The sequence below is a fragment of the Episyrphus balteatus genome, chromosome 3 (genome assembly GCF_945859705.1).
Source record: "Episyrphus balteatus chromosome 3, idEpiBalt1.1, whole genome shotgun sequence".
In the NCBI taxonomy this organism is placed as follows: domain Eukaryota; kingdom Metazoa; phylum Arthropoda; class Insecta; order Diptera; family Syrphidae; genus Episyrphus; species Episyrphus balteatus.
In genome coordinates, this window is record NC_079136.1 from 125,422,792 (window position 1) to 125,435,119 (window position 12,328).

General features: G+C 28.3%; 1 protein-coding gene across 3 annotated transcripts in view; it reads left to right on the forward strand.

The window, feature by feature from the left end:
* Positions 1 to 2,580: 2,580 nt before the first annotated feature.
* The window catches only part of LOC129916821 (protein madd-4-like), a 129,810-nt gene continuing 120,062 nt past the window's right edge, over positions 2,581 to 12,328 (forward strand). For all 3 annotated transcript variants that reach the window (XM_055996991.1, XM_055996992.1, XM_055996993.1), the window contains exon 1: positions 2,581 to 3,579. In XM_055996991.1, coding sequence (XP_055852966.1) covers positions 3,572 to 3,579 — 8 coding nt within the window. In that variant the 5' untranslated portion in view covers positions 2,581 to 3,571. The remainder of the gene's footprint in view (positions 3,580 to 12,328) is intronic.

Below are 12,328 nucleotides of genomic sequence, written 5' to 3' on the forward strand. Positions count from 1 at the left end.
ATAACTTAGAGGTGGGGAGAATGTGGCCAAGTGTAACGTGTGTACCTCGATTCTAAGCTACGAAATGATGTGATTCTAAGACAAAAAAAAAAAAACGGAGGGAGTTTTTTTTTTGAATTTTAGAAGAGTTCCCTTGGGATTTTGTTTTTTTGGCAGGTCTACAGAAAGTAGACCTTTATTAATGTCTAGATAGAATATATATAAATTCGTATGTCTAGCACTTTAGAAAGCTTTAAAGAAATAAAATTAGGTATAAGAAAAAAGATTGTTTTTTTTTTTAACTTACTGTGAAAGAAATAAAAAAAAATTGAGAATCTGTTTCAATGTTTTTGGATATTACCCTTACTTTCAACAATTTGTACCTTTGGACATTTATTGTTTTCAAGAAATCAAATATTAAAGAAAATCTTCTTATTTTTTTTTTTTTTTTTTATTATTTTGTTATTTTTTGTGATTTTGTTGAAAGAAGGTGAGAAAAGGAGATCTTTCAGACACAAGTAAGATTCAACTTTAATTCCTTTTGGCTCCAAAAAAAATAGGACAACAAGTATTGTGATAGTGAAAAAAATTGTTAAAAAGGTGGGTAATAATAAAAAACAATAAGTGCTCGCTAAGACAAACTTGTCTTCAGAGTTAGATGGGAAACAAAAAATTTGATCTATTTCCCAAAATGATATAAAATATTCAATACCTATTGGTCTCAAATAAATGAACCAATTTTATATATTTTGACAATTGAAAAGATGGCATCCAAAAGTCCATATTATAGAAATCATAACGTGAAAATACACATACATATTAGGGTAGGTCAAAAAAAAAATCGAAATTCGTTTTTTCGATTTTGTACTCCGAAAAATCGATTCCTAGACACCTCTAGAATATACACACCAAATATGAGCTCTTTATACTAATGGGAAAGTAGTCCGCTTCGCAATTTTCCATTTTTACATCAAGCTTCTACGAAAAAAAAAATCCTTTTTTTATTCATTGACTTTTTAGCAATTTTTTTAACATATTCTTGTAGAAAATTGAACGCTCTACAAAAAAGGTCTTAAACATATTTTTCAATTATCTAACCGTTTAGTAGATATTTGAAGTCCAAAAATCTAGAAAATCTTCAAAAAATTCGTTTTTTGTTCTTAATTTTGTAACAAATTGAAAAATTATAATAATCAAACGCGCATGACATATTCTTGTAGGAAACAGATTGCTACACAAAAAAGGTTTTATTCAATTTTTTCATTAATCTAACCATTCTAAAGATATTCGAGGTCAAAGTTAAAAAAAAAATTACAAAAACAATTTTTAATTTTAAAAATTTTCCAATTCACTGAAACTTCATTATTTTCAAATAAACAAGATGTATTCTTGTAGGGGCTTAAACGTTCTATAAAAAAATTCCTTGACATCAAATTGATTGCTTTAACCGTTTAGAAGATATTCGTATCCAAACCAATGCCCACTGATTTCAAATCTCTAAAAATACCTTCAAAAAAATGAAAGCAAAATTAATTATAACTCAAAAACCTTAAAACAATATTTGCATTTTAAATCCAAAAGTTGAAGTAACATCTTATGTCACACATAAAAAAAATAGAAGATTAATTATATCAAAAACCTATACCAAGTTTGTCAATATTTCACCTATTCATATTTATTTATTTATCGAAAAGACCAACAAATTATATCCATATCCCCATTTAATATTCAAAACGAGAGAGATATGGAATGCCACCCATCAAGTCACACAGAAAAAAAACACACACACAAAAAAAATCTAGAGCATCACAAAAAAAAAAACATAATTTTCAAATAGCCTTTGCGATAACCAAATTGACCACTCCTGCATGTTTCAGTGCATCTCTCTAATCGCATTATATAAACCTCTACCATGCCTATAGCTTATAACTCTCCTTATATGGCCAACAAAAACAAAAAAAAAAAAAATTTTAATAACATCTCTCAAAAGGCCTAAAAGCTTCTGTGATCTCTATAGAAGATATGTGAATTAACACTTAAAAAGTGACGATGACAAACCTTTAATCGAAAAATCTCTCTCATTTTCCTTAAAAAATGATGAGAAGAGAGAGGGGAAAAGGGGGGGGGGGATTCTAAGAATCTGAAAGTGTTCCTTTTGATAAAAATCAATCATTTTGATTCTAACATTTTTTTTTTTTTTTTGAAAAATATCTCCAAAAATTCCAAAAATAATTTAAAGCAACATTTATGCATATGTTGCCATATAATTTGCAACCCTCTTTTCCATCACAATCGACCTCATTTCTCATCAAGTTCACAATATTCTAACTCAAATTGAATTTTCTCGTCCAAAAATTTATCAAAACTCGTGTTAGTGAGGTCAGTGATGCTGACAAAAAATCATTTTTGATAACAAATTCAATTCTAGCAACATGTTGCTAGCAACATCATATTAATGGTTGAGTTGCGCAATACAATTTTTACTCAAAAAATTTTTTGAGTGGAATTCAATGACAACGACAACGATGGACACGACACCACACGAAACCGACACACAACATAATAACGAAGAAGACCCAAGTTCATTCTCCATCGGAGGGCTCGAACGGAGACAAGTCTAGCGCAGGCAGTGTATATTTGACAATTGTCGGAAAATTTTTATGTGTAAATTTTTCCTTTCGTATAAATAAATACATGTGTCGTATCGAGGTGAATATCTTTTCCATACCACCCGCATTGGGATAACGTCTTTTTTGGAACTTGAGTCAAAATCATTTCGGCAAAATACCGTCGTCGTGTTGTCTTCGTTGTTGTCGATGCTGCTGCTGCTGGCTGCTTCTGCTTCTCTGGTGGATGTCGACACAGTGTGGTGTATGCCCTATTTGAATTGGCTGATGAAGTTGGAGCAATAAAGTGCGTGAGGGTTGTTCGTCAGTGTTAAAGTGACTTTTACGCGAAGCAGAGCTAGCTTGTTAACTTGAACGGATTAAAGAGAATTTTTCAAAAAAAAAAAAAAAAAAAAACGATTTTTACTTTTAAATATTTATTAATTGTTGAAGAAAAAAAAAATTCTTTCAAAATTGTTAGTTCGCCTAACCAAACCTATGTTAACCCTTTTTTGCATTTAAACCTTTTTTTTGCGATTTGAAAAGAAACGTGACTTGCAACGTTAATTTTGGATAGAATTTACTTGCATTTGCCTACTGGCGCTTGTGTGTCGCGAAGTTTTTCCGCACCACCCACAAATATCTCGCGTCCATCGTTGTTGTTATTTTGAGTATTTTTTTTTTTTTACGTTTATTTATTGGCCTTTAAGGGGCCATCATCATGTGCGGCTAAGACGGTATTTTTTTGGGTTTTTAATTTTATAGAGTGTTGCAAAAAAATACCCTTCGTTTGGTGGTAAAACCAAATTGCATTTGCATGTAAAAGAAAAATAGTTACAAAGTAATAAAAGTGTAAAAAAAAATTTACACGAGGTGTAAAAAATTTATTTTGTGAAGTTTTTCTGTCAAATTCAAGAGGATTACACAAACACATATTGGATCTAATTTTTCATTGTATAAATGGATAAAAATACATATTCAAGTCGATGATACTGTAAGTTTTTTGATGTAAAAAGTAAAATTTTGTGTAAAAAAAAACTGTCTACTTGTATTTTACCCATTGCTAGAAGGATCTAAAGTTGTTTTTAATGTTAGGGATTCTTGAGACAGAAACCTGTGCGACACTTCCCATTGAAAAATGTCAACTTGATGGTTGATGTGCGCCACACTCACTGTCATCATTGCATATCACAGCACCAGAGAGTCACATTGTCACATTGCCATAGGGTGTACTTTCTACTACCTACTTAGCCTTATCATCATCATCATCATCATCCTCGTTGTTGTTGTTGATGTCGTGTCGTGTCCTCGTACTTACCTACAAAAAAAAAAAAAAAAAATTAAAAGAGAAAACGGAGATTGCACACCAAGTATTTTATATAGGAGTAAAGTTTGGAGAGCGCGGCGCGGCAAATGAACTCTTTGTTTTTGTGTCTGTTTGTCTAGCAGAAATGTCATAGCTCACTTTTATTATAAAAGAAAGAAAAAAAAAAAAATTTATATGAATATCCGGAATATCCTGGCTGGTTTTTGTGTCTTTGGTTAGGAGAAGATTGCGGGGCCTCTTAAGTTGGCATGTTGTGCGCTATGATGTTTATGGCTTACCACATTATTTTTTTGCATTTTCCACACACAAACACTTTCATTCTGATGTGCAACCTCTAAGAACCATTAAAATCCACACAAGTCAAAATAGAAAAAAAAGGATTCAAGTGGAATATGAAAACCATAACACACACCATCGCATCACCTCAAACAAAAAAGCCGTTTTTATTTTTAAATTGCAGTTATTCGTTGTTTTTTTCTGTTCCTTTTTTTTTTTGTTGAAATAGTTTTATATTTTTAAAAGAAGTATTTCCTGATGTGGGTTTTTGTTTTAATGGTTTTACTCGCACAAGTTGGAGAAATATATATGCTTAATGATTGTAGGTAATTTGAACCGGAAGATGAATGTTTGAGAGGAACTTTATTTTAATTACTTGGGAAAATGGGAAGAAAGGACTAATATACGTTCCACAATTTAAATTATGTCGAAATTTGAATAGGAATTGATGTTTGGAACGTATATTTTTGTGAGTTCTACAGTTTAAATAATGTTGAATTTAAAAGAAAAAGTCTGATATTTTCAGTGAAACTAATACTTTTCAGTTGTGGAACATAAATTATATTCTATGTTCCACAGTTAAAAACAGATTGGAACTTAAAAATTTGACAACAAATTATTAAAAATTGAGAAATATTTGATATCTTCAAAAATTATAATTGTTTCTCGTGAAATATATGTGTTGTTTAACGTAAATTTATGAATTTCAAAATTTAAATAAGGTCAATTTTCATGGAAAATACTAAAGAATTGTGGAAAATTCTGTTATTTTTAGTAAAACGATTTGTTCCTTATATATTTCCAGTTGTACAGTTGTGGAACGTAAAAGAACGTTTCTATTCATGAAACTGTGTTATTTGCAAAAATATTAGAATATAAAATGATATGTTTTAAATATTTATATTTTTGAGTAAAATCTGAAATTATGTTTGTTAAATTTTAAAAATTCATTTTATTTTTTTTTTTTTATTATGAAATGTGGAATGCAAAACAGTAAGTTCCACAATTTGAATCAAGAAATATTACAATTAATTCGTTTTTATTTTGTATTAAGAATTTATTTCGGTATTACGAAATATGATTTATGGAAATTTTTTGAATAATGTATGAAATATAATATCCCTCAAATAAGCAAACGATTTATGTTCATGTATGTATTTTATAACACTTCATAGAACATCTGGGCTCAGCATGAATTTTCTCCTTCAGCTGCTTTTATCTTCCAAATAACCCCACAATCTTACCTATGCAATCAAATCTGGAGAACATGAACAAAGAGAAAATAATGCAGATATAATTTTACTTCTTCTATATTTAACATGATGTCTGGTAAATTTAACTAGTTTCTGGTTAATTCAACTAATTTCTGATTAAATATACCCGAAGTAAAGGTATAACTGGCGTTATTTTTTCTATGAAGGGGCCACATTCCATTCAGTGGAAATGAGCTTCTTCAGTCGTTAAAATCTTTTTGTTTGCTTGCATTTACGCAAGAAACAAACAAAGCAGAGTAAAAAACACATTCTTGAAGATTTCCTGGTTAAAATTCTTGACCAATTGGAATTTTGTTTATGGAATTTGCTGCAATTTTCGTTTCTTAGAACGGTTCGCAATAAACTGAAAAGTGTTTCTTTTCTTTGAATTGCCTTTCATTTTCCAATATCAATAAGCATTAAATTTGTTTGCAAAGTATGCTAACTTTAGAATTCCAGTTGCAACAACTTAGAAGATACTATTTTTTGCGAAGGTGCTTTCCACCTTGAACCTTATTTAGAGAAAGAACAACATTTTCAAAAATAGATTTTGCTTGTATCTATGCAAAATCACAACAAAAATTTGGTATTTTCACAATTCGCAAGAAATGTGTTTAATTTAAACAAATTAGCAAATTCGCAAAATTTTACTTAAAGTTGAAACGGTACTAATTTCCTATTTCTTGTAAATTTATCAGATTCATTTTCTAAGAAAAAAAAAAGCATAAAAATAAAAATGTAGGTAGGTACTTGCGAAATAGCTTCACTACACATCTTTTTAATTTTGTTAGTTTTAATAAAAGTTTACAGAAATTTGCAAAGTCTATTTAGTGGTTTGCGAAAATTTCTATTTTATATAAAAATTAAAAAGTGCCATTCGTATGTATTTTCAAAAAAAAAAACAAAGTTTTGATTTTTCAAGAAAAAAATCTTGCAAAGAATAATTCGCAAATTTTGCAAAGTACTTTACACACAAAAACATTGTTTATATTGTAAGAAATTTTATGTAATTACTTCAAGGACAATAAAATATTTGGTCTATTGTCATTTTGCGAAATGTTTACATTCATAAATTTATGTCAACCTTTGCAGCTTTGCGAAATGAATACAAAAATATATTTCAACATTAGCAATTTTGCGAAAATTATATATGCACTCAGAAACGGTTATTCAGCTCTATTGTTTCTTCTTTTTATTGTATTTCGCACAGAAAAAATCAACTTCGGAATGTTGTTAAGATGTTTTAGTTAATATTTAAGAGAATCACTTCAAATTGACTGGTTTTTTTTCGAAACGAAATTTTGTTTAATTGCTATTTTCATAAAACTTTGAAATTTGAATTTATTAAAGCATATAATGTTCACTATTTAACAAAGGAAAACGATAAAAGGCAAACGAACTTTTCATATATAATATAGTTAAGGATGTAGAATATTTTACCAAAAAAAAGTTTAGTACTCCAAAGTAAATGTTGTAATTCGTTTAAAGTGTGACAAAAAACTTAAAAGCTAAAAAAAAATCACACTTAATTCGATTAAAAAAATAAAACACCACTTAAGTTCAAAATGTCAAAAGTCAACCTAAAGTTGAATCCATTTTCTGGTTCAAAAAAATAAAAATAAAATAAAACATGAACGTTCAACATTCTTTTGCATGCGGTGACACTTTTTTTTTTTTTTTTTTATATTTGCTGTAAGTTATAACACGAACTTGTAATAAATTACTTCAATTCTCTTGTTTTTCCATGAAAAAAAGGAGGATTGCTATTAAATATTTTATTTACTATACCTATACCTTACCTAACCGGTATCCGTTCCGTATCCATGCCAATGTTCATCTGTTCTTGTGAACCTTAAATTAGAAGAAAATTAATTTTCTAAGTGAGAGTTAAAAGATTCATTTATTATATATAAATATGGGCAAAAACAAAAAACAGAAAATGAGTAATCGATAGGAAATGTATTTTGGTAGTTTTCTAACAGCCATTAAAACAGAAAAAAAAATTAGAAAAAGTTTTCTGAAGAATTTATTTTTTTTTTTTTCATCCTATAAAGGTATTCGTACCTTTTGAGAAATTCAACATAAATTTCAAATCAAGCTTTCAAAAAATTATATTTTCAGATTTTTAGTAGGCTACGGCAGAAAGGTTTGCTTAAAATTTCCAAAAAAAAAAAAAAAATTAGCATTTGTCAGTTAAATTATTAATATTGAAATAGAAAGTTTTAAATTTTGAAATTAGTTCCATTTTAAAAGACCTGAGTCTATCATCATTATGAATAATAACTTAAATAACAAAAGGAAATATTTCTAGGAAATTTGTATTTACGATATTTATGTACGTTTCTTGTAATCAATGAATTGTTTAGTATTTTTTTTTTTCTTTAGATCGGATTATGTTCAGTTTTCATGGCATACTTGACCTCTGATGCCAACACGCAAAATCTCATTGATATAGCAATACAACAAGAGAATACAGAATTTTTAAATCATATTTTATGGAGAAATATCGACCTATTCTTGTTAAGTATTGTAATAATTGTGCCTTAATCACCTTTTGAAAAAAAAAAAAGATTTAGTACACCCACGCATCTACATACATAATATTTTTATCAATTTTACAAAACTTTCTGGAATACATTGAAGGAAAATAGAGGTTTGCTTTAAATGTTACTATACTTTTAAACCGAAAGTAGACCTTACACCTGACTTGTTTGTATGTATGTAGGTTTATTTGTTATTTTATAACTTTTAAATTTATTATCTTAATTTTATAAATAAGATTATTGCTTGCCCAATAGTTTCATGCTATGAGACGTCACATTAATCTGAATATAAAATAAAAAAATAATAGTCAAGAATTGAACTATTCAATGTAGGTACAGTAGCTGTGCAGAACTAAAACTTAAGCCCAACTATTTTTTTCGGGTTGGGGTCAAAATTCTGCCGGGGTCAAAATTCTGCTTTACAAAATTCTGCTTTCAAAATTCTGTTTTTCAAAATTCTGTTTTTCAAAATTCTGTTTTTCAAAATTCTGCTTTTCATAATTCTGTTTTTCAAAATTCTGGAAAGAATTAAAAAAGGGTTTGGAAAATGTTAAAAAGCGCGCGCTTTTTGACATTTTCCAAACCCTTTTTTAATTCTTTGCAGAATTCTGTAAAATCAACTTCTTGAAAAATTATCTGCTTATTTGATTACTTACCTTAGTAATTTGTCAATCTTTGAATGCATATTAATTTTTGTTTTATAAATGAATAAATTTGAAAATATTAAGAAAAGGTTTTTCATATACAAACATTCCGAAAATAATTCAAAATTTTTTAATTTATCAAATAAAGATGAATATTCAAAAATTTGAATAAGAAAATTAATATTTTGTATCAAACAACATCGGTTCCAATAAGTTACAGAATTTATTTGAAAGAAAGTCAGTCTATGCATTTTAAAAAATATTTGCGAATTTTTTTGTTTAAGTATAATACTGGCAGAATTTTGAAAAGCAGAATTTTAAAAAGCAGAATTTTGAAAAGCAGAATAGAAAAAAAGCAGAATTTTGAAAAACAGAATTTTCGTTAAAAAAGCAGAATTTTGAAAAGCAGAATTTTGAAGCTAGAAATTTGACCCGATCCCTATTTTTTCTTATAAGGAAAATTGATTATGGTGTATGAAAAACTAGATGATGTTTAAATAAAATTTTATTAAAAATAACATGTTCCAATTCAAGTATAGGTACCTATTACTAAAATCGATTTAAAAGTTTTTTTTTTTTTTTGAATTGCTACAAAAACAGAAATCGGTTGAAAATTCACTACGCTACATTTTTTTACAATTGTTCACGGAAAAAACCCGACGGAGTTTTTCCTTTAAAAGCTAAGATATTAAATAAATTTTGTTCGCTATAAGTTTTATAATTTCTAGCACTTTGAATGATGTGATAAAAAATTACTTAATACAGTCAAATAAGGAGAAAAAAGGGGTAAATCTCGGAATGAATGTTAGTAGAATTTTTTTTTGCTCAATATCTTCCTTTTGCCATTCTATAACATATCTCAAAAGTCTAGAAAAATCTCATGTTCGCTTGTCGCGATTTCAAGGTCAAATCGCGAAATGGAGATTTTCAAAATTAGCAAAAATAGGCTATGGTATTATAAACACATATGATACATGATTTCAAGGTATTTTTTAATACTGATTCCAAAAAATCTAAAATCAAGACAATCTGACGTCTCTGGAAAAAGTTATACCTGTTTTTCATCTGTCAACTCATATTATTATAACAGTTGCAAATTTACTGCCGAAAAACCCTTCAAAGTTATGGTAGATGGACCAAATTTTGCATGAAGATTTTAGAATCCATCATTATTAAAAATCAAAACAATCCATTACAAAAAATATATATACCTACGAAATAATGGTATTTTTTGATGGAGGGGCAAAGTTTAGGATATGCACTAAAGAAGATTCTTGTTCATCTTAGGAATAAGTGCTAATAGCCTAATTTTTTCATTTTAATCTTTGTTTGGATATTCTTTAACTACCCTCAAAAATCTAAAAAAATCTCATGTCCGCAAGTCCTAATTTTCTTGGTTTGAAAATAAGGTGCAGATTTTAAAAAATTAATAAGAAAAGTTTAAATTTTTATATGTTTACCAACATAAGCGACATGATTTAAAGGTATTTTTTTAACACTTATTCCAACAAAACTCACAAACAAATCAACCTGACCATCCCTGAAAAGTAATGCACCTTATTCATGTTGATCTGACACAAATATCTGAAGTGTAGTTTTTCAATTTTTTAAAATCTGCACCTTATCTTCAAACCAAGAAAATTAGGACTTGCGGACATGAGATTTTTCTAGATTTTTGCGGGTAGTTAAAGAATATCCAAACAAAGATAAAAATGAAAAAATTAGCCTATTAGCATTTATTCCTAAGATGAACAAGAATCTTCTTTAGTGCATATCCTAAAATTTGCCCCTCCATCAAAAAATACCAATATTTCGTAGGTATATATATTTTTTGTAATGGATTGTTTCGATTTTTAATAATGATGGATTCTAAAATCTTCATGCAAAATTTGGTTCATCTACCATAACTTTTAAGGGTTTTTCGGCAGTAAGTTTGCAACTGTTATAATAATATGAGTTGACAGATGAAAAACAGGTATAACTTTTTCCAGAGACGTCAGATTGTCTTGATTTTAGATTTTTTGGAATCAGTATTAAAAAATATCTTGAAATCATGTATCATATGTGTATATAATACCATAGCCTATTTTTGCTAATTTTGAAAATCTCCATTTCGCGATTTGACCTTGAAATCGCGACAAGCGGACATGAGATTTTTCTAGACTTTTGAGATATGTTATAGAATGGCAAAAGGAAGATATTGAGTAAAAAAAAATTCTACTAACATTCATTCCGAGGTTAAACCCTTATTTGACTGGATTAACTTGAGTTTATTGAAAACTCGATCCCAAAAATTTGTTTTTTTTTTTTTTTTTGTTGTTAACGTTTTTGACAGTATTTTTCTAGAATAGTACCTTATATTGTATACGCCATCATAAAGTAAAAGTTTTAACTAAAAAGTGTTGTATCTATTGAAATTTTCAAAACTACAAAAAAGATTCATTTTATTAAAGATAAAATAAAAAACACAAATTTAGTTTCTATAAAATTTTCTCTACATTTTTGAAGTTACATATTATGTAAAAAAAAACATGATCCAAATAAATTTTTTATATCTTTTAATGACAGTTTCTAAATATAATTTCGTTCGATATTTTGCCAGAATTTGTTTTTCTTTTTTTCACCCGCATAATTTAATGAAAACAGCAAATTGATTCCACTAACTCTAAAAGCCATTGAAAACTAAAAATCGTATGGGAAAATTTCAATTTTGTTATTAATTTTTTTTGATTTTCCGAGAATAGAAAAAAATATAGCTATTCTTAAAGCTGAAACACAATCACGCTTTAGGGCGTCGCTTCGTTGCGTTACGTTGAGAAATCCTCAAAGCGCGCTTCTGTCACTTTGACTTTGAACAGCTGATTGCAACATAAAATCTGCTGTCAAATAAAAAAAACACAGTCACTCACAAAATTATTGGGCCAAGTCTTTATCTTGATTTAATTGTGGAAAAATGAAAAAGGATATTAATGTGTTTAAAAAATGCATAGAAATTTGTTTATTCTTTAATCCTATAGTTATAAAAACAAAACCAATCAAAATATATTGTTTTTAACAATAAAACTCAGTCCAAAACATCATTAAATTTTTTTTGTTTTTAATACGTAAATTGTTTTGATTTAAAATATCTCGATGTCGTTTTTTTGTGCAAAATCTATATACCTAGAGAAATTAAAAAACACACATAGTTTTGCAATAATTTATTTTTTTTTATTCACATTTGGCGCAATAATAATGTGGGTGACTGTAACTATGTCTGTTAAATGTCAGAAAGCGAGCAAAAGTTCAGTCTGGTTGAACTTTTGCTCGCTTTCTTACGTTTCCTTACGTTTGTCAAAAAAAGCGTACGTAAGAAAAGCGTCATTGTGTGAGGATACACAGATTTCCTATAGTTGAACTTTTCGCAGTTGTCAAAATCGACGGCAAAGCGTGATTGTGTTTCAGCTTTTAATCCCTTTGAAAAGTCACCTCTCAGTTAAATCGAAATGCCGTTCATTACTTTTTTGAGTGATTTAATGGGATATTTTAAACAAACTAGTGGAGAAAATTAGGGTATATACAAAAATCCAAACATTTTGAGATGTTTCAAGAGGCTGCATGCAAGAGACTCCCTTAAAAATGGTCGTATTAGAATTTTAATACGAGAGGAGCTACATGTTCATTCAAGATTTAAAAACACTCCTTAATTTTCTAGTGCAAC